Raw genomic sequence first — 27,026 nt, forward strand, 5'->3', positions numbered from 1 at the left:
CGGCGAAGCTGAATTTCCATGAAAACGACGAAGCTGAATCTCCATGAATTTGACAACGAAGCTCTATGAAGACGGCAACAGCTAAGCGCGCTAATTGTGAAGCAAGGTTATATCTTGTACAGAAGTATGAGTCAACATTGTGGAGGTTTGGAATCCCAGAGAACCGGTCGTGTGAGAGAGATACGGCGGATCTCCGGTGACTCCGAGAAAATCGATCGCCAAAAGAGAGAGATGAAGAAAACGATGATTGAGAAAAGATAAGGGAAGGATACTATTGTCTTTTGTCCATTAATGAACATAGTATTTATGAAAATGTCACTAGACTAGTGGTAAAATTGAAAAGTGGTATCAAACAAAGTGTAAAAGTAAAATTTCTCCTTAATAGTACATATATAACATTTTAAAACATATATAATTTAATGAAAACGAATTTCCTTTTAAAAAATGAATTTAATATAAAAGAAAATATCTTTAATATTAATATATCAGTATTAGTTTATATATATAAAGCAAGTAATTTAATAAAGCCGATTTTTATATAAATCAAAAAGTAATATAATATATAATTTCTTTAATATAAAATATATCTAAAACTAGAATTAAAGAAAAACTAATTATTTTTTATATATCAAAAGAATGTAGTATCAAAAAGGAAATATATTTAATATATAAATATATAAAAATTTATTTTATATTTATAACATTTTAACTAAAAAATGAATTTTCTTAAAATCTCAAATTTAGAAAAAAAATATAATTTTTCCATAAATCACGTTGGTTTTATGACTTTATCAGTTTTCTTATGACATAAAAATTTATAATATCTCATTAGTAAAATAAATACATCAAATTAGTCAGGAATATCTTTTTAAGATTTTTTTGAAAAAATCTTATTTATAAATTTGGTCACGTTAATTAGAAACATTTTCTTGTAGGACATAATTTTAAAACATTCTTATTTATAAATTTTTCCCGTTACTCGAACATCATAATTACTTTAAAATTTTATTTTAATCAGTTTTTAATTTCTTTTTTTTTTCAGCAAGAAATTTACAGACTCATGTTGACTCTGTAAACCATATTGGTAACTCCGCATCCATGTGAACGACAAAGGACAGTTGCTTGCATGCATTACGTGCTAAGCTATCCGCCCGAAGGATCAGCTTTTAATTTCTAAATCTATAGTTTTCCTCTATAACTAAAAATTTTCAACTTAATAATATATGGATGTTCATATTCTTATGTATAGAAGCAACTAATTCTTTAAAGTTTGAACCATCAATATAGATATTTCAATATCTAAGATTCTATTTTATTCACGAAAATTATGTTTTTTACACCCATTATCTTTGGTATAAAAATTCATTCATTCTTGAATAATTGAAAGACCAAAGTGAATATCATAAAGTAACTATATAATGAAAGAAGAATGACTTAGTTAACTAAACATTTTATCGAAACAACATTTATAACATGTAACAGAGCCAGCTATAGCTTTAATATTTTTGTCTTCACAAAATAAAACAAAATATGTTATTTACATGAAAGTTTTCTAAAACATAAGGTAACTTTAATTGAATTTATTTTTTTGTGTAACTTTTAAATGTAAAGTTATATTTTGAATAATGAAATTTTAAACAGATTTTAAACAATATTTTTTTTAATTTTGTTTGTTTATAAATTTTATAAGTGATTTGTGATAATAAAAATAAACAAAACGAAAAATTATAATTGAAATAACCATACAAACAAGAAGAAACTAATTAACATCATATAAAAATCAAACAAGAATTTTAGAAACAAATATCATAGCAAAATTAAATATTCTGCATAATCAAATATATTAAAACATCATAACTCAATAACTCATAAACGATGCTTAATAAAAATAATATAAATATAAAACTAAACTAAACAAAAGTAAAGATTAATAACTATTACAATTTAGGTTTTACATAAATATTCATTCCCACATATATATGCGATGATTCTCCTAGTACAATTTATTTTTGTAGAATTTAGGGCTATGTACTGTTCGAAGATTGAAAAAGCAACACAAACAAATAAAATCGTTGTTAACATATAAATAACTATAAATAATATCATCCTACTATATAAAAGAAGCTAAATCCTAGCTTTTCTAGAAGTGCCACATAGGCAAAATATTCTCCACCTATCAAACTGCCATGCCACTAGCGGATTGGGCTTCGAATTAAAATTGCAATAAAGATTTGGGCTTCGTTGTCGCTTACAAAAATCTCGGTTTGTCTACGATTTGCCGGTGGGCCAGGTAAAAAAAAAATCTCGCAGCCCAGCCCATTAACCCAAATCACCGTCTTCGTAAAACTATTTCCTTCGGACAATTACTTATTTCAACTGTCAAACTATTTTCTTTTGAATTTTCTATTTTTTCAGACAATTTATTATTTCTACTGTTTCCTTTAACAATGTGGGAACCGGCTAAGTTTTCTTTCATCTTAAAATTGTCCGTCCAAAATAACACAACCCCCTCATTTCACACACAATCACTATAAATTTCTAAAAAAAAACTAAATTCTACTATCAAATGCACCCAACAAATTTACAACTACCAGTTCCAGTTACTTATGCTTCGACCTCATTCAAATAATTATGGGCCGGCCTACTTTAATTTTTAAATAACCATGTTAATAATTTAAAAAAAAACAAACAAACCATAACTATGTTCACTTCAAAAAAATATAAAATTAATAAAAGATGGGCAATACAAAATAATTCTCATTCTTATATGTGCAGAACATGCAGCAGAATATCAAAACAATTGGGGCGACACCCTCAGACCGCATCCAATAATCGTTAGGATCATTAGGATGTGGCCCATCACAAATCACAAAAATAAAATTGCTTTCCTATGAACAACTTTCATTTGTCTTGATATCCAAGTTTGTCTTAAAAATATTTACTTTTAATTATTCAAACTGCATTTCAAATGATGGTTTTTAACCACTAAACAGGAACAAATAATTGAAGGGAGGGTGTCTATTTCTACGTCTGACACAATCTAACAACGCTTCGAGGAAGGGAAAATTTATCACATTAGATATTTTAATCTTCTTCCCAATAACCAACGGTACATGCTTACCGTTAAACCATACATAATCAATATTAATGAGACAACAATTATTACACTGATTCAAGAAAACATTCAACCGATCCCTTCATACATATTCCGGCCCCAACGCTACCACCAGTTGATCAGCTTAGCAAATGCAACCAACTTCCTCCCAGGTAAAAAAAAACCAATAACTCTCTCACATACAAATAAACACTAAATTTTTGTCCTTAAAACCAAATTATTCCTACAGATGTTGTTGGCCGCATATGCCTCATCCAAAGAAGTGATTTATATAACCACTACACAGATTCAAAAATCACCATTGGATTGCGTTTAGACAGGTACTAACTTTTTATTAAATAACAATTGGTTTACAACTAAACAAAATATAATACAATAATTATTTGTAGATCGAAATTGATAAGTCTAACTTTATTGGACAAGGAGGCCTCTAATTTCAGGGAGTTAAATCACATATATACCAGGAAAAACCAAATCGTAATCATCACAAGTATTATTCCACAGTTACATGAAGGTAATAAACTAAACATAAATTTTATGTCAAAATAAATGCTTACAAATATTTGACTTTTTCATGAAAACTATCACTCACAACCACACCTAGATCGCGCTTCTACTTTGACAACGATATTGGTATCATACAACGCTTCCAAAAGAGGAATAAACTGCTATCTTAAGCTTCATAGCAAACGACACCAGTCAACTTTTAAAAATTTTACGTTACCGATTCCTACGTCAATTAAATAGGCACACTGAAATACTGTTTTCTCTTACGAATATTGAATTCCTCAAAACAATTTATTATTAAAACTTACTGTTGTTTAAAAAAAAATGATTACCGCTTCTAACGTCTTCGCATTATAAAATAAACAAAACATAACTTACCCTTTCAGAAACTTCAAAACCCCCAATTTTAATTGAACTGGACTTTTATTAAACATGTAATCCGCGCGAAGCGCGGGCACCGACCCTAGTTTAATATAAAATTAACTAAAGTAATGGATTAGATTCTATATCCTTTCATAAATAGAAAATTACATTCATTTACACTTAAATAAGGTTTTATATTAAATTAAATATTGTATATAAATAAAATGTTAGAGTTAATAAATTGACATCAAGTAAGCTTTATAGCTAAAAATTGATCAAAAATACATGACACAATTAATAAAATATATCACTATAGATTTTATTAAAAATTCATAACAAAATGATTGAAATAATTGAAAAATAAAACTAAGTAATATATTATATAATATATTATATATTTTCAAATATAATATAACTATATATTTTCAAATATACAAAATAAAAATGCTAACACATTTTATTTCGTCAATTAAATTTTGTTAATATTTTCGCGCTTTAAAGCGAAGATCATAATCTAGTTCATCTTTAAAAAGTTAATATCATTTTCATGTGATGCAAAATCTTTTTGCCTATGGAACAACTTCACTATCTACTGGTGCAATCTTTTAAATGGGACAAATCAAGAATCAAGCAAATAAGGTTTACATGCAACCAAAAAATTGAAGTACAATATTTTCGCGTTTTTAAAGCGTGAATCATAATCTAGTTCATCTTTAAAAAGTAATATTTTTTACATGTGATGCAAGATCTTTTTTCCTCTATAACAACTTCACTATCTACTGATACAACCTTTCAAATGGGAAAAACCAAGAATCAAACACATAAGGTTTACATGCAACCGAAAAATCTAAGTAAAACATCATCACTTTCTTTTTTTCCAAGGACTAAAACAAAACAAATAAATCCAAGAAGAATTTGAGTATTGCAATTAAGAACATTACAAGAACGGTAGTTAATAAATCACACGACCCTCTCAAACATTACCCTATTGCCAACCTTTTTAACTCTTTATATGTTTGGAAATCTTGTATCTTCAACACAAACTGATCAGTCTTATCAACATTAAGAACATTTAGGAAGAAAGAGGAGAAGAAGTAAAAGAAGATCATTCTTGTACATGAAAGATGAATGCAACAGTTGGATATCTAATGATGATGTTTCTCATTTTGATTCCCTCTCCACTATATGGTAAGTTTAATATATTTAATCATCATGTTAAGTTTAAGATATCAATAAGTTAATTCCAGCTTCTGACAGTTCCAAAGACTCGACAACATCTTCTTCCGTCAAGTGTTCTCCTTGTGATCATGGGAAGGAAGCAAATCCAGAGTGTGATTGCAAGAACCCAATCAAATGAGCATGTACTTCACTCATCCCTCCTTGCCAAAAGTAAAAATAATCTCTTTGGGAGTTAAATTTTTTTTTTTTTTTTGCTCCTCATAACATTTTACACAAAAACAAACCAAAACAGAACCAACAAAGCAAAAAATTAAGTAAAAAACAAGAGAAAAATGATGATCAAAACAGAAATATATTTTCAATATGTTCACGAGTGAATTTCAATGTTTTAAAGATATATTATCGATGTCAAACCTTTAGTTTTATATATCTCCATCACCAACTTTAATTTGACAAAGCGTGTAAAACTACTTTAGTTTTGTATTTTTTATGCATGCTTACAATTAATTTTGGTAAAATGTATATTTTTATACAGAATATGATATATAAGTTGATGTAAAAATTATATTCGTAAGTATATTTAGCTTATTTATATTAATTTGATATATATATATATATATATATTAATTTAATGGTGATATATGAGTTATTAGTTATTAATATATCTTGACAAAAATAAACATTTATATATATATGAATTAATAGTCATCACCATATTTTAAAAACTTTACAAAAAAATATAAATCTTTATAACGAAAATCGTACATGTCATAATAAAATTAATGTCGTGTCATATATTTTTTTTTAAAACATGTTTTTTTGTTGAAATTGAATGTTGTGATAACACATGCAAATCATTTCACAGTTAATGTTTAGTGTCAGATTTTGATGTATTTGTAGCTCAATAGAGCCAAATATTGTAAACAAAAGATGAGAGAATTGATATTTATTTACCAAGCCCGTTAAAGCCTTAACCTTTCATGCCGTCACTGCTTGAACTGATATGTAAAAGCTGTAGAGTATTTACTAGCGAGAAAATGTTTCAACGGGCTCTACAAACAACTTGTCAAAGAAAATGGACCTATCCCCCAAAGGCCCAAACTATGTAATTTAAACTTTAAAGCTACGCATGCCTTAGAAATTTATGACTTTTCTAAGCTCTTTTTTTTTTTTGCTGAAGCCTTTTGTTAAGTATGGGACAACCTGTAACTGTTGTTTTTTAAAAAAAAAATTGAGCAAAAACAACGAAATATGTTATCAGTTTTTATGTTGTTTATAAAGTATAAGAATATAGATATCATTGTGTTGTGTTTGATATGAAAATACAAGATGCATACAGAGCCGGACCCATCTTGAACAAAGGAGAATTAGCTGCCACAGATTAAAAATATATTTTAGCAAATTTGTTATCTGGTATTGGAAATTCTGTAGCTCAATTGGTCTGTTTTTTCCCCATCTGATCCGTCTTTAATTGTGCAACCTGAGTTCATACCTTCCTTTTGCATTTTTTAAAAAAAATTCTATTCATTTTAATTTTAAGTTAGACCAAGCCCAATTAGTGACACCCCTAAAATATAATCATGGATTCGTCACTGCCATTGGATGCATATATATAGAGGTAATATTAACATAATGTCAACACCAAATAATGTTAACTTTCCTAAATACGTATGGTACATATGCTAAAAATATTTTGAGATTAACTTGCTTTTTAAGTTTTGAAGGTCTTCATGAATTTTACAAATTTCACAATTTTAGTTCTTAAGATACACATTTTACAGTCTCACATACTCTAATATTAATTATGTATATTTACATATTTTAAAAAGGAACTTAAATTAAATTTTGATGATATGTTACATCTGTATCAGTAGGAAATGTGCTATTAGAGCATTTCCAAAGAAACTCTATAACTTCAAATATAGATTTTTTACTTTCCAAAAAAAAAACTTCAAAACTTCAAATTTAGAATTTTGAGTAGTGAAACTTTAAATATTTGTATCTTGGTCCTTATAATTAATTATATATCACATTTATGATTCTTAAGTATTTTTTTCATTCATAGTTTTAATTTTTAAAACTTTTGTATATTTTAAATTTATTTTTATAAATATAAATTTTACACATAATTTTTAAAAATAAAATAAAATAAGATTTATAATATTTTAAAAGTAGAATTAGATAACAAGAATATTACAAAAGAAACTTAATAGAGTTGTTTTAAGAAGATACTTGAAGACATAGTTATTACGTAAATTTAAATATTACAACAGCACTAATAGTTTAGTAAATTTTCTCCGAAACTTCTAAAATATTTTCCAAACAAATGTTGTGTAACAAAAAAAATGGAGCTAAGAAAATAATTTTATCTAGTAATATGATATTGCTCAAAAAAATGTAGTAATATGGTATGTTGCTTTTAGTTTAATATGTAATATGTATTTCTATTAATAATTTTATATTTTGATATAAGATTTTATTAATTAATATTACTATAATATTTTTATATATGTGCTAGTTATCTATAAAGTTTTATGGATTTATATTAATTATGATAAATATAAGGAGCATAATGTAAATTACAAATAATTTTGAAATTAAATTTGAAGTTTTGATTTGGAAGAAGAATATTTTGAAATTTTAAATATATAGTTTGCAAAATTTTATAGTACTGAGTCTTTTTGGAGATGTTTTTAGCATAAGCAAAAGGTAACGTATGTATTTACTGACATTTCTCTCTCCGTTATTACACTATTACTGTATTAGTGGTAAATTATCTACTGACTACATTCAATTAATGCGGTTTACATTTTCATTAAAAAAAAAGATTGGTCAACTCTAAAACGTGCACGTGTTATTGCCGTCATCGTGATACGACGAATATACGATATAGAGATAAGTCAGCAGACGTGGCTATGATCTGCAAAAGCTGTCAACATTGACCTTTCGATCTCTTTCCCTTTAAATCAACGGTTCAGATCAACATAGTGACACTTGTCTTTCTAAAAGGTTAAGTATAATTGAACTTATCGAGGTTGAGTAAACTTTGGTTTACAACAGCCCACGTTGGATCGTCTTTTCAAAATAATACAGCGATATTATTTCTTTCGGAATACTGTTTTTTGATCAAAAGACTTGTGCCTTGAACCAGCGATATAAATACTTATTAAAAAATATAGTATACATTAGTACATTTTGTATATACTTAACATAAGAAGAGTACAAGAGATGCGAGTTTCAAGTTTTCGTGTAATTTAATTTAGTAAAACTATGTCAAACAACTGAAGTAATAATCTAATTGATTAGAGAGAAATCGTGCTTAAGAGATACGTTTGTACTTTGGAAAACGACATTTTACATTTGAAACCAAAAATATATTGTTACCCGAATTGTCTTATGATTAGAAACGCGGATACATTAAAACGTTATCGACCATCGGCTAAATCGGGTATCTATTATGCAAATTGATCTTCCATGTGCACAAGTGACTAGTTCTGTGTTAAAACCAACGCAATATCTAGTCATCTTACCATATTACTAGTAGACTACGAATAATCTTATCTACAAAATCACATACACACTAACACACATTGCTACATGTGTAGCATGATTATGAATCTATGATCAATTATTTAAAGACCAATACGACGTTCGGACAGGCTAATCAAGACGCGTATTTTGATTGATTAAAAGAAACCGAGTCAAAGGAAAGCCTATAAAAGCGGATTCATCTTCCTCTTTTCCATCATCAACCATTGATTTCCTCTCCTCCATAAAATTTCTTTTCATCTTATTTATATACTCTTATTCTTCTACAAGAAGAAAACAGAAGACATTCTGGTAATAACATTCTCTTCATACCTCAATTTGCATTCATAAACCTGTATATACTTGTGTTAATTGTGTATATTAATCACAAGTTGGTGGAAAATGGCGGGAAACGGAAACGAAAACGCTGATGGAGACTTCAGTTTCTCGGCTGCTGCGGCGCGTGATGCGCTTCCAAGGATCACGACGGAGAAGGGAGCCAAGTCTGCAGACGTGTGTCATGATGACACCGCACCGCGGGTCAACTTCCAGACCATTGATGAGCTCCACAGTCTCCAGAAGAAACGATCTGCTCCCACCACTCCTCTCAAAGAAGGAGGTGGTGTAGTGATGGGAACCAGTGGCCCTACCACTCCTTCATCCGGCGAGACCATGCTTCAATCCGTCAGGTGTGTACATTCGCTATTAATAATCCATGGAATCATTCCATCGTTTTGCATGTTACCACTCATGGACCAAAATACATTTCTCGGTCGATGATATATTTGATAAAATAATGGTAACGAACATTATAAATTTTTGACGAATTAATCGACAGTGCATCGTTGGCTTCGTTGACGAGAGAGACAGGACCGAAGTTAATCAGAGGAGATCCCACGTCGGCCGCGAAAGTTGCACACGTTCCACACACTCCTACGTCAGTTCCAGCTGCTGACGTCAGTGACAGCGGCTTGAAATTCACTCATATCCTTCACAACCTCTCTCCCGCCGGTAACCACCCAAAAAACGCCACCCATTTTCATTAACAAGATTTTATTACAACTTTTAATGAAACACAGAAGTCACATTTCGAATTTTATGATTTGCAGAATTGTACGAGCAGGCGATAAAATATGAGAAAGGATCGTTTGTGACATCGACCGGTGCGTTGGCGACGTTGTCGGGAGCCAAAACCGGTCGGTCTCCTAAAGACAAGCGTGTGGTTAAGGACGAGACAACTGCGTCCGAGCTTTGGTGGGGAAAGTAAGTCCCTCTCTTATCTACATTTACATAATCAAGATCACCAAATATTGAACGTTGGAAACTGTATATTGATATGGTGTTATTAATCATATCATCCCTAATGCATTACGTTACATTTTTTTTACAACAGAGGATCACCAAACATTGAAATGGATGAACAAACATTTTTGGTGAACCGAGAAAGAGCTGTTGATTACTTGAACTCTCTGGACAAGGTAACTTATTTAAACAAACATTAAAGATTATGGTTGAAATTATTTGCACTATTAAGTAAAATACACACATTAAGGATTATATATGTGTTATGGTCAGGTGTTTGTGAATGATCAATACCTAAACTGGGACCCAGAGAACAGAATCAAAGTCAGAATAGTATCAGCAAGAGCTTACCATTCACTATTCATGCACAACATGTGTATCCGTCCAACACCTGAGGAGCTAGAGAATTTTGGGACACCTGATTTCACCATCTACAACGCAGGAAAATTCCCATGCAACCGTTACACTCATTACATGACATCATCGACTAGTGTCGACATAAACCTAGGAAGAAGAGAGATGGTGATTCTAGGGACGCAATATGCTGGAGAAATGAAGAAAGGGCTCTTTGGTGTGATGCACTATCTGATGCCTAAGAGAAAGATTTTATCACTTCACTCCGGTTGTAACATGGGAAAAGAGGGAGATGTTGCTCTCTTTTTCGGTTTATCTGGAACCGGAAAGACTACATTGTCGACCGATCATAACCGGTATTTGATTGGAGATGATGAGCATTGTTGGAGTGATGCTGGAGTCTCGAATATCGAAGGTGGCTGTTACGCGAAATGTATTGATTTATCGAGGGAGAAAGAGCCTGATATCTGGAACGCTATCAAGTTCGGAACTGGTATGTACATCATTATAACATAAACTTTTTTTTTACAAGCCTAACGTATATGTCATGTAACAGTTTTGGAGAATGTTGTGTTTGATGAGCACACGAGAGAAGTGGATTATAATGACAAGTCGGTGACGGAGAACACACGTGCGGCTTATCCGATTGAGTATATCCCTAACTCTAAGATACCATGCGTTGGACCACACCCTAAGAACGTGATCCTATTGGCTTGTGACGCCTTTGGTGTGTTGCCGCCAATCAGCAAGTTGGATCTTGCTCAGACTATGTATCATTTCATCAGTGGATACACTGCTCTCGTAAGTCTTCTTCTATCATTATCATCCAAGACATACGACCTCCAGGTTGATGAGCAACGAATCTGTGGTTTTGTAGGTTGCAGGAACAGAGGAAGGAGTTAAGGAGCCAAGAGCGACTTTCTCGGCTTGTTTTGGTGCTGCGTTCATTATGCTTCACCCAACCAAATACGCAGCTATGTTAGCCGAGAAAATGCAAGCTCAAGGTGCCACCGGTTGGCTTGTTAACACCGGCTGGTCCGGTGGAAGGTACTACCATCTATCTCTACTTCAAGCTCTCTCTCTCGAACATAAATCATCCGTTAAAACTTTGTACTGTTGATAAATTTGTAGCTATGGAGCTGGAAGTCGGATCAAGTTGGCGTATACAAGAAAGATAATTGATGCTATACATTCAGGAAGTCTGCTGAATGCAACATATCACAAAACAGAAATTTTTGGTTTGGAGATTCCAAATGAAGTTGAAGGAGTGCCTTCTGAGATTCTGGAACCTATGAATGCAGTAAGTTAGAAAGAAGAGAGACAAAAAAAAATTATTAGTAGTATTTGATAGGAATGAGAATAAAAACCAATTAGTTAATGAATATGTGTTTTGTTTGGTGCAGTGGGAAGACAAAGAGGCTTATAAAGACACATTGTTGAAGTTGGCTGGTTTGTTTAGAAACAATTTTGAGACATTCACTAGTCATAAGATTGGAGATGATGGAAAATTGACTGAAGAGATTCTTGCAGCTGGTCCAAACTTCTAAACTAATGAAGATGATGAACCAACCATTTAAACAAAATATAAAATAAAAATAAAAGGCTTATATGATAATTTAAAATAAATTGAATAATGTTTAGACAATTTTTTTATAAAAAAACTCCATGTATTTGGCGGCTCATTTATTTTTTTGTCATAATTTTCTTCTAATTGAAATGAGAACTATTCTTTTTCTTTTCTTTCATGAATGTTTTATCCAAAAATAAGTTTTCAAACTCTGTTCATGGAAACCCTCGCTACAAACAAGTGCTTATTTCTTCAAATAGTTGCAATGTGGCAATCCTCTGTCAAGCATTTTTTTGGTTATTGTATTGTTGATCTAAGTTGATCAAAGTTTCCCGAGAATTAGCTTAAGATTCAAAAGAATAAATCATGGTTTGGCAGAACATAGAGTTGTGGTGTTGTAACAATTACACATTTTTAATCGTTTTTAAAGTAGAATTATAAGATTAGACAATGTATTACGTGTGTGATTTTGTTGCTTGAAGTATTTACTTTTTTTTTCTCTTAAATGTTTAAAACAAAGAAAAAAAAATTCCATCCATTTTATTAGTCTATAAAGACTGAAAAGGATAAAAAGCTTATTTTTATTCAAAAAATTAGTTTATGTACACCAAAGAAATCAAGAAGGAAAGGAGAAAGAAACTGAATCAAATGAATTGTAGTTTAACTGAACAAATGTGGAAGAAAAAAAATCTAAAAAAATTATTTTGTGGTGGAAAAAAGAATGATAAATGTCTTCAAAATTTAGACGGGAACAGAGTTGTTGTCTGCTTTGGTTTCCAATTTCTCTTCCTCCTCGACCTCATCGTCACTCTTTTCATTAGACCGGTCCACACTATTCATAAATATCCCTGCAAACAAACAAACAAGATAACTTACAAAACTATACATACATCAAGCAAGAAGAAAACAGAATCTCAAGTACTAACCAATGCCCCATATAATAGCTGCGAGGAAGAGGATTGACGTTATTATAAGAGTTGAAGTCCTCCAGTTTTTGAGACGGTCCTGCATTTTTCCATATAGAGGGGAAGAAGGAACATCGCCTAAGATATGGATCAAAACAGTTGAAGAAGCCATCGATAGTGGTCTCAAGTTTGGTCTAACGCAATGTAGACACACAAAGTTAACCGGAGCCTGCATAAAAGAAGACACCAGAGTAAGTAAGAATCTCAAATGCAACGGTAGATGAGAAACAGAAAGCTCTTTAAAAGAATTGATGACCTGTGGAGCAAAGATTAAGATCTCTCCCACCGCGAATAGACCGATGAAGGCATACATATTCTTCATGCAGAAAGCAGCGAAACAAAACGCTGCCCCGAATAGAGTTGATGCCGCTAGTAACTGTATAAAAACAATCAAGTAAAGATAAGTGAGAGTTTAGTGAGAGTTTTAGGATCTTAGTTTTAATTTACCTTGAAGGTGTTTTGAAGTGTAGCGTTGATGCGATCAAGCACATAGCTCCCGCCTAACGTTCCAATGATCCCACAGATGATAGTAAGGCCTCCGAAAATCATGTCTGCGTTTTTCATGTGGTAGATACCAAAACCAGCTTTTGGTCCCCAATATGAGTAAGCTCCTATCACAAAGTTGTAGGTGATGTAGCCAAGAACGTTCACTATAAATACTTTCTCGCTGAATAGAGCCTTCATGTCTTTTCCAAACAAGACTACCAGGTTTTGTGTCTTTGGTCTGTACCCCAAAAGAAAAATAGAAGAATGTTAGTGTGTGTACATATATATATATATATATATATAGATGGTGTTTTGAATAGGACAGAACAGCAGCTACTCACTTGGGGGTAACGTTTTTGATTTGGGAAGCTTCTGCATGTGTAAGAGCGACCGTTTCAATAGATGTAGAGGGTTTCTTCGATTCTTTAGCAGCAAAACCTATTAGGCAAAGAAGAAGAACATTATAATCAAAAGTAACCAACCAGAAGAAACTATATGATTATAGCGAGAATGAAAAGATAACAGCTACCTTTGAGCTGTGGAGGTTTGATACAGAAGGACAAAACAACAAAGAAAGCCATTGCGATTGCCTCAATGTAAAACGCCCAACGCCATCCGAGATGGTTTCCAACCTGAACGTCAAAGCAAACAATATATTATAAACTTAAACATATAAAGCAGAACACTTGAAATAAACAGAGAAAGAGTCGAACATTATACTTACATATCCACCAAACACGTAGCCTAAAGCAACTCCTGCTGGTATACACATGTAGAACAGTCCAAGCCACAGATTTTTCTGGAAAAACAGTACAAAAGGATCAACTAGTTTAGCATCATAACAGACAAAAGAAAAAAAACCAAAAGAGTATCAGCAACGAAAACAAACCCTTGCAGCAGGAGCGCTATCATCGATGTAAGGTGCTGCAAGACTAATGAAGGAAGCTTCACCAACCCCAACAAACCTGTTAAAAGAAAAAGATGATAAGCAAATAAACAGAAGACTGAATTGCAAAGAGTTGAGAGACTCTCACTCACATTCGGAAAACAGCAATCATCCAGAAGTTGTAAGAGAAGCCGCAACCAACAGCAGCGAGAGTCCAAACAGTAAGTCCCACTCCAATTAGTTTAAAAGGAGTGAACCTGCATATTTAATCAAAAACACTGACTTTTTAACTAACACAGATTCATGATTACCACACAAAAAAAAAAAAAAAAGAGATGCTTAAAAAACCTTTTGGAGAGTGCAGCGAAGATAGGAGAAGCGACAAGAAGACCAACCATAAACGCAGAGGACAAAAGACCATCTTGGAAGTTGCTTAACCTAAACTCTCCTCTGTAACAACAACACAAAGTTTCAGTCTTTCATAATCAAAATTTAGAAAAAAACAAAAATAAATAAATAAAAAAGGAAGTCTTACTGAATGCCAGTGCCAGCAGAGCAAAGGCCCTTGGCATCACAAGTCCTCGCGCTTCCGTTAACACCATTACTCGCAATCACTCCTCGATCCACGTAATTTATCAGGTTCACGATACACAAGATCGCAACGAATCTACAAATTACAATCCCTCTTCACGATTTAGTTACAACAAATCAAAACAATCACCAAGTTATTGCCTTCAAAAAAAACTTTTATGGAATCATAAAATCCAAATCCAAAGATTTTTTGTAATTCACACGACAGACACACGCTTTAATCGTGAGAGAGATAAATCATTATCGTAATCCCCATTAAAAAAAGCATCAACTTTTATACCTTCCCGGAGTCCAAAATCGTTTGTTAGTGGTCACCGTCGAAGCTTCTGCTGCTATAGCCGGAGAATCTCTCTGGTCACCACCATAATTCGTCATTATCTCTTTCGCAATTTCACACTCTGTCTTTTCTTTCTTTTTACTTAAATTTATATTTATATATATACAGCTCTTTTTATTCGCAACTTCCTATTCCTATTTGATTTGCAAAAGTATATTCTTTCTTAACAAATTTTCAAACTTATTATAATCTTTATCTAGTTATTATCACTAAAATCAGCGATATCTTCTCATCTTCTGATATTTCCTTTTCTAAAAAATCAAACAGAATGATACTTTTCAGTCAAAAAAAAAAAAAAACAGAATAATACAAAATAGAAAACTAATTCAAACAGTAAGTTGATAAACAAACAAAAATCAAACCGTAAAAAGCTATTTTTAGATCATTGACTACTAAAAAGCAAATAATGTAGATGATTGGTTTGATTGTACTTATTAAATTTATGTTGTTGTTGATTTGACTACAAATGTTGGTTGTAACAGTACATTTTTGGCATTTAAAATAGAACATGTGGTATATCATATATGTAATGAATATAATTATTTTATATTAATAACTAGATTCTAATCCGCACACCCGTGCGGATAACATTTCATTTATAGATATAAGATTTTTTATTATTTTGTATAAAATAATTTATGATAATATATTGTTTTCATTTTAAAAATAACTTAATAGATGATATATAGTTCTAAATATTAAAGTTTAACATATGTTAACAATTTTATTTTTTGTAAAAATTATTACTTAATTTATAATATTAATCATTTTCAAAGGTGAATGATATTTTAGTCACTTTAAACGGTGAATGAAATTTTATTTATTTATCTTAATGAAAGTATTTTTTAAAATATATTGGTTTACCAATTCAACATAATTTTAATATGTTTGCACAAAAAACATAATTTTAATATGTAATTCATTAATTACTTTTATTTTAATATAATGTAAAAATATACTTATAAAATTTATAAAATTAGCATATAATTTCATTATTTTGTTTATAATAAAAAATTAATTAAAATTAATTTATAATAATATTATACTACTAATTGTGAAATTAATCAGTGCATTAATTAAAAGAATATTTAAATTTTTAAAAAGATTTTGTTAGATTTTTTCTCAACAGATTTTGTTATTTCTATAACTAAAATTTAAATTTATAGTTAAAATGGATTTGTTATTAATATCTTTATAATTATTTAGAAATGTTATACATTAAATAAACTAATGTAAACAATAAAAAAATTATTTGGATATATGGACCTAGACTTTTAGTATGACTATTTTGTAGTAGATAAAAATAGTATTTCTCTTTTAATAGAGAAGATAACAAAATAAATTATCAAATTTTTACTTTATTTAATGCAACATATAAACGTAATTTATGTTATATTTTATAAAATTAAAAGTAAATAAAATTTTGTATAATTTTTTTAATAAACTTTACCTACAATTTTATAATTTATTTGATATTATAAATGATTTTCATTTTACAGATGCTACCACTTAAATAATATATATGTAAAATTTTGTTTAATTTTCATAAAATATTTTCTTTATTTTTCTTCTTATAGCTATAGAAACAAAAGATAAATCATAATGGGAAAAGCTGTACAATTTTCATGTAGACTTTAAACATTGAAACTAAAGCTAAATCATTATTAAATTTTTTTTGACAATTTAGAACTAAATAAGATCAAAGTCTAACTAGTCATCTAGAAAACATGTAAAATTAAAATTATTTGTAGCGGTCGTCGACACGAGACTATCGCTGACAGTTAGAAAAATTAAAATTATATATATAGCACAATACTCTTTTTTATTCCTAAAACTCCGATATTCTTGTTTTGATTTGGAATATATTCTTATTTCAAACTTGATTTCTTACCATTTATTCGTATTTTCAGTTTATTTATTTATTTATTACTTATGAGTTAAAAATCACAACGACAGCAGTTTCTGATTTTCTGTTTTTTGGCAAACAAATTTATTAATAAAAATTAAATTTTCAAAATCAATATCCAGAACTTCTGAAAAGAAAACTATTACATAAACAAAGATATTTGTCATATATTGAGAAACTATATATAAAGTAATTTTAACGATTTTAATCCACATAATGATAGAGTAAAAAACACAAAAAGCTATTTTTAATTCGCTGGCAAACAAAAACATAAACATACATCTAATCTTACTAAACACACAGCACAATAGTATCCAATATATTTTTATTAAAGTTGAATATCCAATATATTTTTATTATGAATTGATCTTTTTTGTCATTGGTCAAATTATCAATAGTATCATCAGATAATATTATTTCATCACATATGATGATGATTAATTACATGAAGCAAAGCATATGCGAACATGATGAATACCTTCACGAACATCTGTGGCACGTTGAAACCTCTGAAAAGTTTACATCCTATAAAATTGCAAGAAATTGTGTTTAATCTGAAAATCAAACCGTAGATTTGATGTAGAAACTCTTAAACCTTGACCAATATGTACGGTGTTTCCACAAATGATTAAAAATCATTACTATTAAGTTAACTGTCCTTTTATGCTCTAATGTAATATGTTTGGAGTGAGATGGTGTAAGAAAAGGTCTCTTACGACGAATATCGCCAATTACTAGTTCAGATTTTACTGCTTCGTCTTATGTTTAGGCTCAAGCTGATCTTAGTATTGGTGGGAACTATCTTATAACATAAAGAAGAAGGTTATTCTCTTCTCCTCTTGCCACCTCATCAAATAAGGCAAGGAAGTGGCTACACGTGTCTACTAAATGAAAAGCTTCCGCTACTTTTTGATTTTTTTATGGACTTATACGGTTTGATTATTTGTAGGTTCTCGATAATGTGTGTTGGGCTGAGAAACAAACGACAACTTGGCCCATTGTTTTTCTTTTGGGTAAAATACGTAGCCCGTTGTTTGCCTTCATCTTCTTCCCGGGTATTATTGTTTATAGGGTTCGTCGTCTCCTCCAAAATCTGATTTCGTCTACCACCAGCGGGGTTCTGAAAAGTCGTGTGAGTTGCCTTTCAATCTATGTGTTGATGTCTGTTCATGTCGTTTTGTTATCGATTTGTCACCTCCGAACCGTTACGAGTTGGATTGATTCAACCATTAATTACTTATTAATTAACTCTTTCGCCCGCTACAACCACGATCCCGGCCACGATCCTTCATTCAACGATTCTGATTCCTCTTGCAGTCGGTGATGCTCCACCCTATAAAAAGGTAAGCTTCATCCCTAGCATCCTCCTCACAATTCCTAATAGCAATAGAAATTTATTTTTTCATCATGTTCATCGATCGGTCTGAGCAAATTTTTCTTTGGTTTCCTACACATCTTCGAGACATAGAGAAAAGCAATGTTTTGTATTCTTCCCTTCCATTTCATCCTCCCAATCGGATTGTTTATACTTTTTGTTCCGGTCCGAAATTAATCGTTCCCATGATCTTAACCGGATATATAAACTTCTATCCAAATCAGAATCAGTTTCTCTTTTCTTTTTCAGATTTCAACAAAAAATCTGATATGTAATCTTTAATCTTTTTGTTGTTTGATCGTCTGCTCAGATTGTTTAAGTGCAGGAATAAAATCTTTGCCGTCTCTTTTGGTGGGCCTATTTAATTAGGTATGTGTGGAGCTTCCTCTGTAGATTGATGATTTGAGTTCATAGCTTCATAAGCTTATCTCATGGCGGGCAACAACAATGAAGGCACAAAGACTCTTGATCACTCTTATCAAGTTTGAAACCCATTATGTTCTCCCATGATATTGTCTTTCTTTTTTTCTGTGTATGTACATGAACGATGGGAGAGAGATTTGGGCTGACGATTCTCTAAGACTCTAACATGGCTATCCATGCCTCTGTTTAATTGGGTCAGAGTTGTGTCTTCTCTGGGTCTGGGCAGACTTGGCTTTAGCTGATTGAGATCCTAAGGTTTTTCCTGCTCAGGAATGTTCACAATTTAGTGTAACAATTCAAGTGTGGTGCTTCGTAGATGTATTCAGATTGATGAGAGGCTTGGTCAGACTCTCTACTGACACAATATATCAGATTGCAGCGAAGGACGCTTGGTCAAAATCCAAACAAACATGTATCTTTCTAATTAAAAATAGTTAGTTAGCTATTTTTTGTGTTGTTTACCTAATTTAAAATATGTTTTTTTTGTTATCATGAATCACCTTTTCCTTTTTAGGATCATATAAATCATCATTTTAATAAAAATGCATAAAATAAAATTGAATTCAATAACTAAACATATCAAAAGAAATTATCTATGTTTTTGTGTTAAATCCAATTGTTTACATTTCTTTAAAATTACATTATCCTTTCTTTCCAGCCACTTACATTAAGTTCATTGACCTTTTACTTTTGTACCTTATAAAATATAAAATATTATGTACAAAAGTAAAAAATTTAACCGTAATTTTAATATTAATATGAAAATAAAATATGCCTTTGCATAGTTCAACAAAGACACAATATAAAATAGTCTAGCAAAAACAAAGAAAACATTAGTGAAACTAGATAATTTATACTAAACAAACAAGTTAAAATATATATAATGACATAACAAAATTATAAAACAACTTGGTTGATAATTATTATAATATATTAGAAAACTTATTCAATAGCAACGAAACTAACATCAACTTCTTACAACAAACAGGTTTAACAATAAAGAGACGATAATTGTTTTTAAGAATACAACTTCATCAATACACATAAAAAAGTATTTAAACTAAAAACAATTATTCAAAAAAAAATATAATGGAACGAAAGCCAGATTTGTTCCAACAATAAACTAAAATACTTATTTATATTAAAAATAAGTATACGGTTATTTGAAGACATAACATATACGAACTTGAGTTATGAAATGAATGTGTCTAATTTTAAGTTATATTGATAGTTATCCACAAAACACACTCACAACTCACAAGTGTCCACCGAAAAAAAATCACACTGAATATCTCACCACTAAAAATACAAATAACATATATGTATATATATATATATATTGTCAGCTATATTTTTTTTTGGATATTTATAATGTTTGGTCAGTAATTCACCAACATTAATTACCTGGTTTTAATTTGGGAAGTGATATATAATTCCTACAAAATACAATCAACTACTCTATTTAATCAAATAAATTATTTTTTTGGATAAGTCGTCCATATTTTAATTACATCATTAATAATAATATAATTACTATTATAAGTTCGGACATCAGTGCAAATTTTAAAAATTTTAATATTTGAACCATGTATATTAACAATACATCAAATGTTCCACAACTAATGATTTTCTGTTATCTTTTTGGTTTAACCTAAATTTTGGTGGTCAATAAAAGAAAACAATTGCAGAATTCATTATTATCAAAATTTTGTTGATGTGAGTTTGAAAAAACATAAAAACAGCATAAATATATTTCTCATATATTATACATAAATAATTTTATGATACTTGCTTATTTAATAAAAAAAATTGGCTTTTCATTTCCGAATTGTTTAAATTTAAGAAGAAATATATTAAAAACTATTAAATTCAAGAAAAGCAAATATTGTGAAAAAGTAAAATAGTTATACTTTTTAATGAATTGTTTTAATATAGTAACAAATATATTATTTCTTGAAAAAGGAAATAGTAAAAGTTGTAGTAAAAATAGTGAAAATTATAATTAGAAATAAAATAAAAATTTTATTAAAATTTAAAATATATTTGATTATTTCGTTCATTTGCTTACCCGTCCGTACGATCCTAGTAATTAATAAACTTACCATTGTCTACCCACTTTGAACGTCGAATCACATCGTGTAAAATTTAATAATACACATTAACATCTATTACATTACAAAATCCAAACGATTATAATTTTACAAAAAGTAAATACACTGATCTATATGTGTATATATGTTACCAATATGCATATTATAGGTTTGGCAAGAATTGATCAAAAGACATGACACTGAGACTCTCAATGTGATGGGAAACCAATCTAAACCTTCTTCTTTTTCTGCTTCTTCACAGGTTCTTAATGGAAGTATATGCAGAGACGTGTACGTCGCAGCACAAGTCTTTCTCCATTGCTTCCATTATCTTTAACTCCCACAACCTCCCATCCTTTTTCTGCATCATTAACACAGATCCAATCTAGCGTCTAAAAAAATATATAATATTTTTCCTTAAAAGTAGTAATGATACCATAAGATCCAATGCTTGGCCTAAGGACATTCTTCCGAATAAAGAATTGAAAATTTTAGCAGTGGTGGTGGCCTCTTGTTCATGTGTTCCAACATGCCTGAAACAATTACTTGATAATTATATCCTTGTTTTCTAACTGTCTTTGGCAAAAGACATACTCAGACATATTCTTACCCGGTTTGGGGATTTAGTTCGATTGGAACCGTTCCGTACTTCAAAGCCTTGAGCTGCACCATGAGAAGACCGAGAGCTATATATGAGAGAAAGCTGTAAAGTAGAATTTATCGATTCCAATATGACAGATCAATGGAGTTTTGGAAACCTACAGGGACTTGGAGAAGTGGATCTTGGAAGAAGTTTAAATAAAGCATAATGTCTGATCCCGCAAAAATCAAATGAGAAACAACTTCATTGTTTCCTGTCACAACTTTTAGATTTCCTCCCTGTTCAAGATTATATACAAACATCTCGTTTTCTGAGTGAGGAAGAAGGAAACATATAAAAAAAATTGAATGCAAGACTGCTTTTTTATTACTTTACCTCAATTTCATCTTGAGCTTTCTCAAGTTCCTTGATTATCATCTGATCTTCATTCATCATCATTATAACGAACTATTGTTTTGTCATTTTAACCAGACAGGAAAAGAGAAAACAACTATGTAGTTAGATTATTGGGAAGTGTATTACAATCCGCAGAGAGGAAAATATTATTGGGAACTGTATTAAACAAACCTGGACATCGTTCTTTGCTGTTCTCCGAACAAGTGACTTCAAGCTCTGAAGATCAACACCTGATATTTCTGAGAAGATGCACCCTACCTTAAAAGACAAGTATACACTTATGATAATCACCATGAGATAAACAGGTCATGGTTAATGCATTCATAACTAAAAAGGGAGAAAACACATACAATGGTGGTCGAAACATCCTCCACTAAACCGAGTTGACGCTGCAATTCAGCTTTGCATATTGATTTTCCCTTTATATCTTCAGCACTGTAGTTTTCAGGGAGATAAACATCTATTGAAGGATCCCATTTCGAGTTGTCCAACCCAAAAGGAGCAAAACACAACTTCTCCCTAGATTATAAGAAAAGTCAAAATGCAATTTATTAAACCATGATCGGTGTTGTTTAAGATGGCTAGAGAAGGTTTGACAAAAAAAAAAAAGATGGCTAGAGAAGTGTCAGGAACTTACTTGTGAACAGCTAAAGTTGGTTCAAGTCCAGGGATTGAATTACGATGGAGTGTCCTACCCTCAGAAGGTGAGGATGGCATTATTACAACTTTGTTCGAGTAGACAATACCACCCTAAGTAAGAAACAAAGTAAAGACAGTGTGAGAATACGGGTGTAATAAGAAGAGATAACTCTTGTGTACTGTATTTTTTTACCTTCAGTAAATTAACCAGTTGTGGATTCGTGTTATCTTGTAAGCGATCAGCACGGTGAACACTAGCTGGATCAAGCCCACATAGCTCCAACTTCTCAGGAGGCACAAGACACTAAAAACACACACACAAGACCGTGTACGCTATACACAAGTTCTTAACCGTATCTTGCCAATGTAGAATGTATAAAACACCAGAGGGAAGAAAAGAAAAGAAGCAACGTGGCTTGCCTTCGAGTCAAATCCTTGGCATGTCAAGAGTATTCTAGTACCTTCAAGTCCCTACATAATCCGCATAGAGACTGCAATAAGAACACTAAGGCTTGATTGATGGTGATCTTTAACTATGAACTCTGAAGTTTTTTACCTGATTAACAAAAACATCCCAAAACAGAGGTCCAACTATTGCAGTTTGCCAGTTGTGAATGTGTAAAACATCAGGCTGCTTCCCAGATTTTGCGATGTAATCCAACGAAGCACGAGAAAAGTAGGCAAATCTGATTTCATCAACCGAATTGAAAAATCAAACCACTCTAAAAGTAAATGTTGATCAAACACTGACCTATCAACATCGTCTGAATAGCCATATACTTTATCACGGCTAAACATTGAACCGTAATACACTGGTTGAATAAGTGTCACTCCTACTCCAGAGACAACTCTGCAATAAACAAACAAGGTTCTCCTTCTTTGCCTTAAATTAACAAAGAATATCAAATTTTATAAAACAATAACTCCACTCACCCATTCCATATTCGGTTAGCATGAAGCTGGCCATTGAAATAAGAATATGCATCAGCTTCGATTTCTCTAAGCCCTTCAACTTCGTCCAAATCAAGTGTAGAGTATCTATTAATATTCATTAGTAAGACTTTTTGCTTCACAACTAAAGATTATATGTAAATGTCTAAAAGGATTATTACTTTGGCAGTATGACTTCAACCAAGTAGCCCTTGCCTTGGAGTGCACAAGAGAGTCCTGTAATATATGAAGCCAAAGGTCCAACAGAAACTAGTGGATCCATCTCGGTGCAAATGTGAATTACGTGGAGACCATTCCTGGAAACAAGCAAGCATGAACTCAAAATCCAGACTTAAAGAATTGAAACTAAACTAATCTATACTACTAGAATAGTCACCTTTTGCCTCTATTTGGTAACTGTCTAAGTTCAGCTAGAACTTGGGCATCTCCCTGTTGCAGGACATCAAGAGGAAACTCAGAGATGTTCGCTTGATGCTCCCTAACCAGTTGTCTCATGGATGAAGCTTCTTCGGTACCAATCAATCCATTGAGCACCATTGAATCAACGCGGAGAAGTAACTCCCACAATATAGATGACTTATCTGCTTATCCACATGGTCAAACATAGAATTCAAAAAGACTAGCTAGTATCACTATCACAATCACATCACAGGAAAAGAATAGAAACCTTTCTTGACTACAATATGACTTTCTTCTTCCAATTGGTTTATCTTCTCTAGCAATTCAACTCTCTCATTCTTCAGCTTCTCTAACTCCTCAACTGCAGCTAGGCGTTGCTTGTTTAAGTAAAGGATATCTAAATACACAACAATAACGATACCATACAATACATACAATACAATCTGTGAGTTAACTTTCAGAATATGAAAACGATAAAAAGAAGAAAGAAGTATACTTTGTTGAGCTTCCCTAAAGAGGCTCCATATATCCTTATGTTTATCTTCTTTTATAACAGAAGACACTCCAAGTTTGTCCTGTTAAACTAACCAAAGTTATGTTCTGTAATAATAATCATAGAAGATTATATTAACCCAAAAAAAAAAAAAAATACTAACCTGAGAAGAATTCTCAAACTTTTCTTCATGCCCTTCTGATCTGCAATGAATACATATAAAAATGTAGTCAATGATCAATGTTACTAATTTAACATGACGAGTTCGAAATCAACCTCAAACAGTGAAGCGCGTGAGCCTTTCGAAACTTAAGATTCACTAATTGAACTTTCGAGGATGACACAAGTGGCGACAGATTCCATTTCAGTGGAAAATTCGCCGCTGATTGCATCTTTTCCAGAGTTCGAATCGCCGGCGATAGTGCTAGTGACTTCGGCAAATTTTGCCGGGGAACGACAAAATAGAAAAAAAGAACAGCCGGAAAATTTCAATAGTACTCCTCTATTTATTAATATCTTCAACATTCACCCCAGAACTATCATTGCTTTCAAAGTTCACCCCGAGACAAGGCGGATAAATTAACGGCAATGGTCCAAAACTGTTATAGTGTTATTACTTCTAAAGCCCAGTTGTTGAGCCCATTAAAACCCATTAGATGAACAGTTTTATTCAGTTTTCGTTTGTGTGTCTATCCTTCTCTGTTGTAGAGATAAGTCATCCCTTAATGTATGATATATAGACCATGTTAGTTTTCGTGTCACTGGCACCTGCTCGTTTTGCTCTTTCGCGACGCAAAATTGTAAAGAATGTTCATGACCTTAGATTGTTAGTAATGTGTTTTGTGTTCCTTGAAATATTATGTGATCATTCGCTGACTCTCTGTGATAGTTTCAATTTATAGAGATTATAGAACCATACTACGGCTAGGTTCTTCAAAACATACGCCAAACACTCAAACTCTGTACACAGCATTTATATATCTTTGCCTTTGATCAAATTCAATTTTCACTAATGTAACCTTGTTTTGATAGTCTTATGATGTACAAATGCGAGACAGTTGTAACATAGATACAAGCTCAATCTGACACCATTACGTCTGTCTAACTATATCATGCAGATGGAAAACAGACATGTGATTAAATACTACAGAAAATCTTCTGAGTGTGTTTTCCTCTCTGTTTTCAAAAATTTGCATTTTCAAGTATTGTTAATGAGTTGTTAAATTTTCATAGTAATGAAGTAGCTCGTAGAGATAAGTTATGGGGATCGTTTCACTGGACCATATTTAAGTCCGTGATGGTCGGACTCAGAAACAGTGCGATGATGTGAAGATGACAAGTTTATGGTCCCATTTTTTACTAGTATTGGGTACTGTTTCACCCTCTCAGATGGACCACTGCAAAACAAAAAGGCTTTTGTTCTAATTTTCAATTTCAAACCAAAAGAAATAAAGAGAACTTTGTTGATACTTTCTATTGGTTTTATTTTCTTCATCATTCGTCGCTTTCACAACATGTTTGTCTCCTTCACTACGTGGTTTTATGAAAAAGCAAAACATATCCCTTCCTAAATCTCATCTTTCTGCTCATGTCTCACACAAAACAATACACTTTCAAACTCCTAACTTTTTCTATTAAACAATGGCTCGTGAGCTTTCTTTCCCCGTTTAAGCTTGGTTGAACATTGTTTTACCATTCAAAATAGATTTCACATGATTAGCAGAAAGCTACGGATATAGTCTAATCATTCTACTCACTACAGTATATATTAATAGTGAGGATATTTTTTTTGCTGAGCAAAGATTTGAATCAATGTTGTGTAATGAGTAAAAAGTAAAAAACTAATACAGTAAGAATCCTTATAGAGATGTGCGTTTAAGGAGACAAAAAGGAACACTACACGAGACGATGCGATTAGAGAGAATAAACAAAAGCTTAGTAATGGATACAACGTGCTTCCATGGTTGGAATAAATTTATATTTGAGCTTTGGATTCTTCTCTTAATTACTCTTAACCCTATGTTTCTCTCTTTATGCTTCATCTAGTAGTAGTATTTTCGGTTAACTTGAACTTTTTTTGGTTACTTAAATTTCAGTTTTCAAGGCAATATTAAAATTTAAAGGTTGGAAATAGGGAAGAGAAAGCTCACGTATAAAATCAAGAAACGAATCTCCTTCGACACCTACTTCCCACAACGTTCCTCATCAAACCCACTAAGTTTCTTACATAAAGTTTCATTCACACATGCTCACCATATCGAATTTCGTAAATAAATAAGCTTTCAGGATATGGTTTGTGATTTATTTTAGATACCTAGACGTTTAGTAAGATACTGCAAAGAAAGTGAATTATTCTTCTCACTAACCAAGTCTAAAAAGTATATAACAACTAAAGTTCCACTATTACTAGGTTAAAATCAATATTTGGTCAGCTGTATAGTTTACGTGATATATTATAAAGTTTTGACACTATTTGTATTTAAAATATTACATATATGTTATTATATATACTGTGAATGGAGAATTCATTTTAATAGATAGATCAGTGACAGTGAACTGTAGCTGCCTCGTTA

General features: G+C 31.4%; 3 protein-coding genes and 2 long non-coding RNA genes across 7 annotated transcripts; 3 read left to right on the plus strand and 2 right to left on the minus strand.

The window, feature by feature from the left end:
* Positions 1 to 592: 592 nt before the first annotated feature.
* On the plus strand, positions 593 to 12,131 carry LOC103874006 (phosphoenolpyruvate carboxykinase (ATP)). Of its 2 annotated transcripts, XM_009152410.3 has the most exons (10): positions 593 to 9,004; positions 9,085 to 9,381; positions 9,531 to 9,703; positions 9,802 to 9,955; positions 10,086 to 10,170; positions 10,268 to 10,841; positions 10,905 to 11,149; positions 11,226 to 11,395; positions 11,480 to 11,648; positions 11,752 to 12,131. In XM_009152410.3, the coding sequence occupies exons 2-10, from the start codon at positions 9,095 to 9,097 to the stop codon at positions 11,893 to 11,895; spliced, it is 2,001 nt and encodes a 666-aa protein (XP_009150658.1). In that variant the 5' UTR covers positions 593 to 9,004; positions 9,085 to 9,094; the 3' UTR covers positions 11,896 to 12,131. The 2 variants fall into 2 exon arrangements, with proteins under 2 accessions (XP_009150658.1, XP_033129054.1); XM_033273163.1 differs by having other exon boundaries at positions 593 to 9,381.
* A 349-nt stretch (positions 12,132 to 12,480) lies between these two features.
* On the minus strand, positions 12,481 to 15,402 carry LOC103874007 (probable sphingolipid transporter spinster homolog 1). Its single transcript, XM_009152411.3, has 12 exons — positions 15,124 to 15,402; positions 14,788 to 14,919; positions 14,601 to 14,702; positions 14,405 to 14,509; positions 14,256 to 14,331; positions 14,091 to 14,165; positions 13,896 to 13,998; positions 13,708 to 13,804; positions 13,328 to 13,604; positions 13,137 to 13,256; positions 12,842 to 13,049; positions 12,481 to 12,763 (listed from the first exon to the last, which is right to left on the minus strand). The coding sequence occupies exons 1-12, from the start codon at positions 15,216 to 15,218 to the stop codon at positions 12,657 to 12,659; spliced, it is 1,497 nt and encodes a 498-aa protein (XP_009150659.1). The 5' UTR covers positions 15,219 to 15,402; the 3' UTR covers positions 12,481 to 12,656.
* An 809-nt stretch (positions 15,403 to 16,211) lies between these two features.
* Positions 16,212 to 19,454, plus strand: LOC108872300. Its single transcript, XR_001959055.2, has 2 exons — positions 16,212 to 18,429; positions 18,772 to 19,454. It is a non-coding gene; the product is annotated as an uncharacterized LOC108872300 (long non-coding RNA).
* Positions 19,455 to 21,013: 1,559 nt separating this feature from the next.
* LOC103874008 (probable starch synthase 4, chloroplastic/amyloplastic) lies at positions 21,014 to 25,650 on the minus strand. 2 transcript variants are annotated; one of them, XM_018659407.2, is made up of 19 exons: positions 24,730 to 25,594; positions 24,617 to 24,656; positions 24,457 to 24,535; positions 24,229 to 24,357; positions 23,938 to 24,142; positions 23,723 to 23,857; positions 23,544 to 23,648; positions 23,362 to 23,460; positions 23,167 to 23,296; positions 23,031 to 23,081; positions 22,804 to 22,914; positions 22,609 to 22,721; positions 22,322 to 22,490; positions 22,143 to 22,229; positions 21,951 to 22,022; positions 21,737 to 21,853; positions 21,585 to 21,637; positions 21,411 to 21,507; positions 21,014 to 21,335 (listed from the first exon to the last, which is right to left on the minus strand). In XM_018659407.2, the coding sequence occupies exons 1-19, from the start codon at positions 24,843 to 24,845 to the stop codon at positions 21,231 to 21,233; spliced, it is 2,013 nt and encodes a 670-aa protein (XP_018514923.1). In that variant the 5' UTR covers positions 24,846 to 25,594; the 3' UTR covers positions 21,014 to 21,230. The 2 variants fall into 2 exon arrangements, with proteins under 2 accessions (XP_018514923.1, XP_009150661.1); XM_009152413.3 differs by lacking the exon at positions 21,014 to 21,335 and having other exon boundaries at positions 21,585 to 21,660; positions 24,730 to 25,650.
* On the plus strand, positions 22,326 to 23,013 carry LOC117126039. The gene is made up of 2 exons (XR_004448574.1): positions 22,326 to 22,561; positions 22,595 to 23,013. It is a non-coding gene; the product is annotated as an uncharacterized LOC117126039 (long non-coding RNA).
* Positions 25,651 to 27,026: the final 1,376 nt, after the last annotated feature.

This window comes from Brassica rapa, chromosome A06 (genome assembly GCF_000309985.2).
Source record: "Brassica rapa cultivar Chiifu-401-42 chromosome A06, CAAS_Brap_v3.01, whole genome shotgun sequence".
In the NCBI taxonomy this organism is placed as follows: Eukaryota; Viridiplantae; Streptophyta; class Magnoliopsida; order Brassicales; family Brassicaceae; genus Brassica; species Brassica rapa.

Excerpts from the sequence above, each read along its gene's own strand:
- LOC103874006 (XM_033273163.1), top strand. The coding sequence starts at position 9,095 with ATGGCGGGAAACGGAAACGAAAACGCTGATGGAGACTTCAGTTTCTCG. Across the intron at positions 9,382-9,530 it reads ACCATGCTTCAATCCGTCAG|TGCATCGTTGGCTTCGTTGA; the intron begins GTGTGTACATTC and ends ATTAATCGACAG. Across the intron at positions 9,956-10,085 it reads TCCGAGCTTTGGTGGGGAAA|AGGATCACCAAACATTGAAA; the intron begins GTAAGTCCCTCT and ends TTTTTACAACAG.
- LOC103874007 (XM_009152411.3), bottom strand. The coding sequence starts at position 15,218 with ATGACGAATTATGGTGGTGACCAGAGAGATTCTCCGGCTATAGCAGCA. Across the intron at positions 14,510-14,600 it reads TTCGCTGCACTCTCCAAAAG|GTTCACTCCTTTTAAACTAA; the intron begins GTTTTTTAAGCA and ends TTAAATATGCAG. Across the intron at positions 13,805-13,895 it reads CAAACCTCCACAGCTCAAAG|GTTTTGCTGCTAAAGAATCG; the intron begins GTAGCTGTTATC and ends TTTGCCTAATAG.
- LOC103874008 (XM_018659407.2), bottom strand. The coding sequence starts at position 24,845 with ATGCAATCAGCGGCGAATTTTCCACTGAAATGGAATCTGTCGCCACTT. Across the intron at positions 23,649-23,722 it reads GTTGAAGTCATACTGCCAAA|ATACTCTACACTTGATTTGG; the intron begins GTAATAATCCTT and ends GAATATTAATAG. Across the intron at positions 22,230-22,321 it reads AGGATGTTTCGACCACCATT|GTAGGGTGCATCTTCTCAGA; the intron begins GTATGTGTTTTC and ends TTGTCTTTTAAG.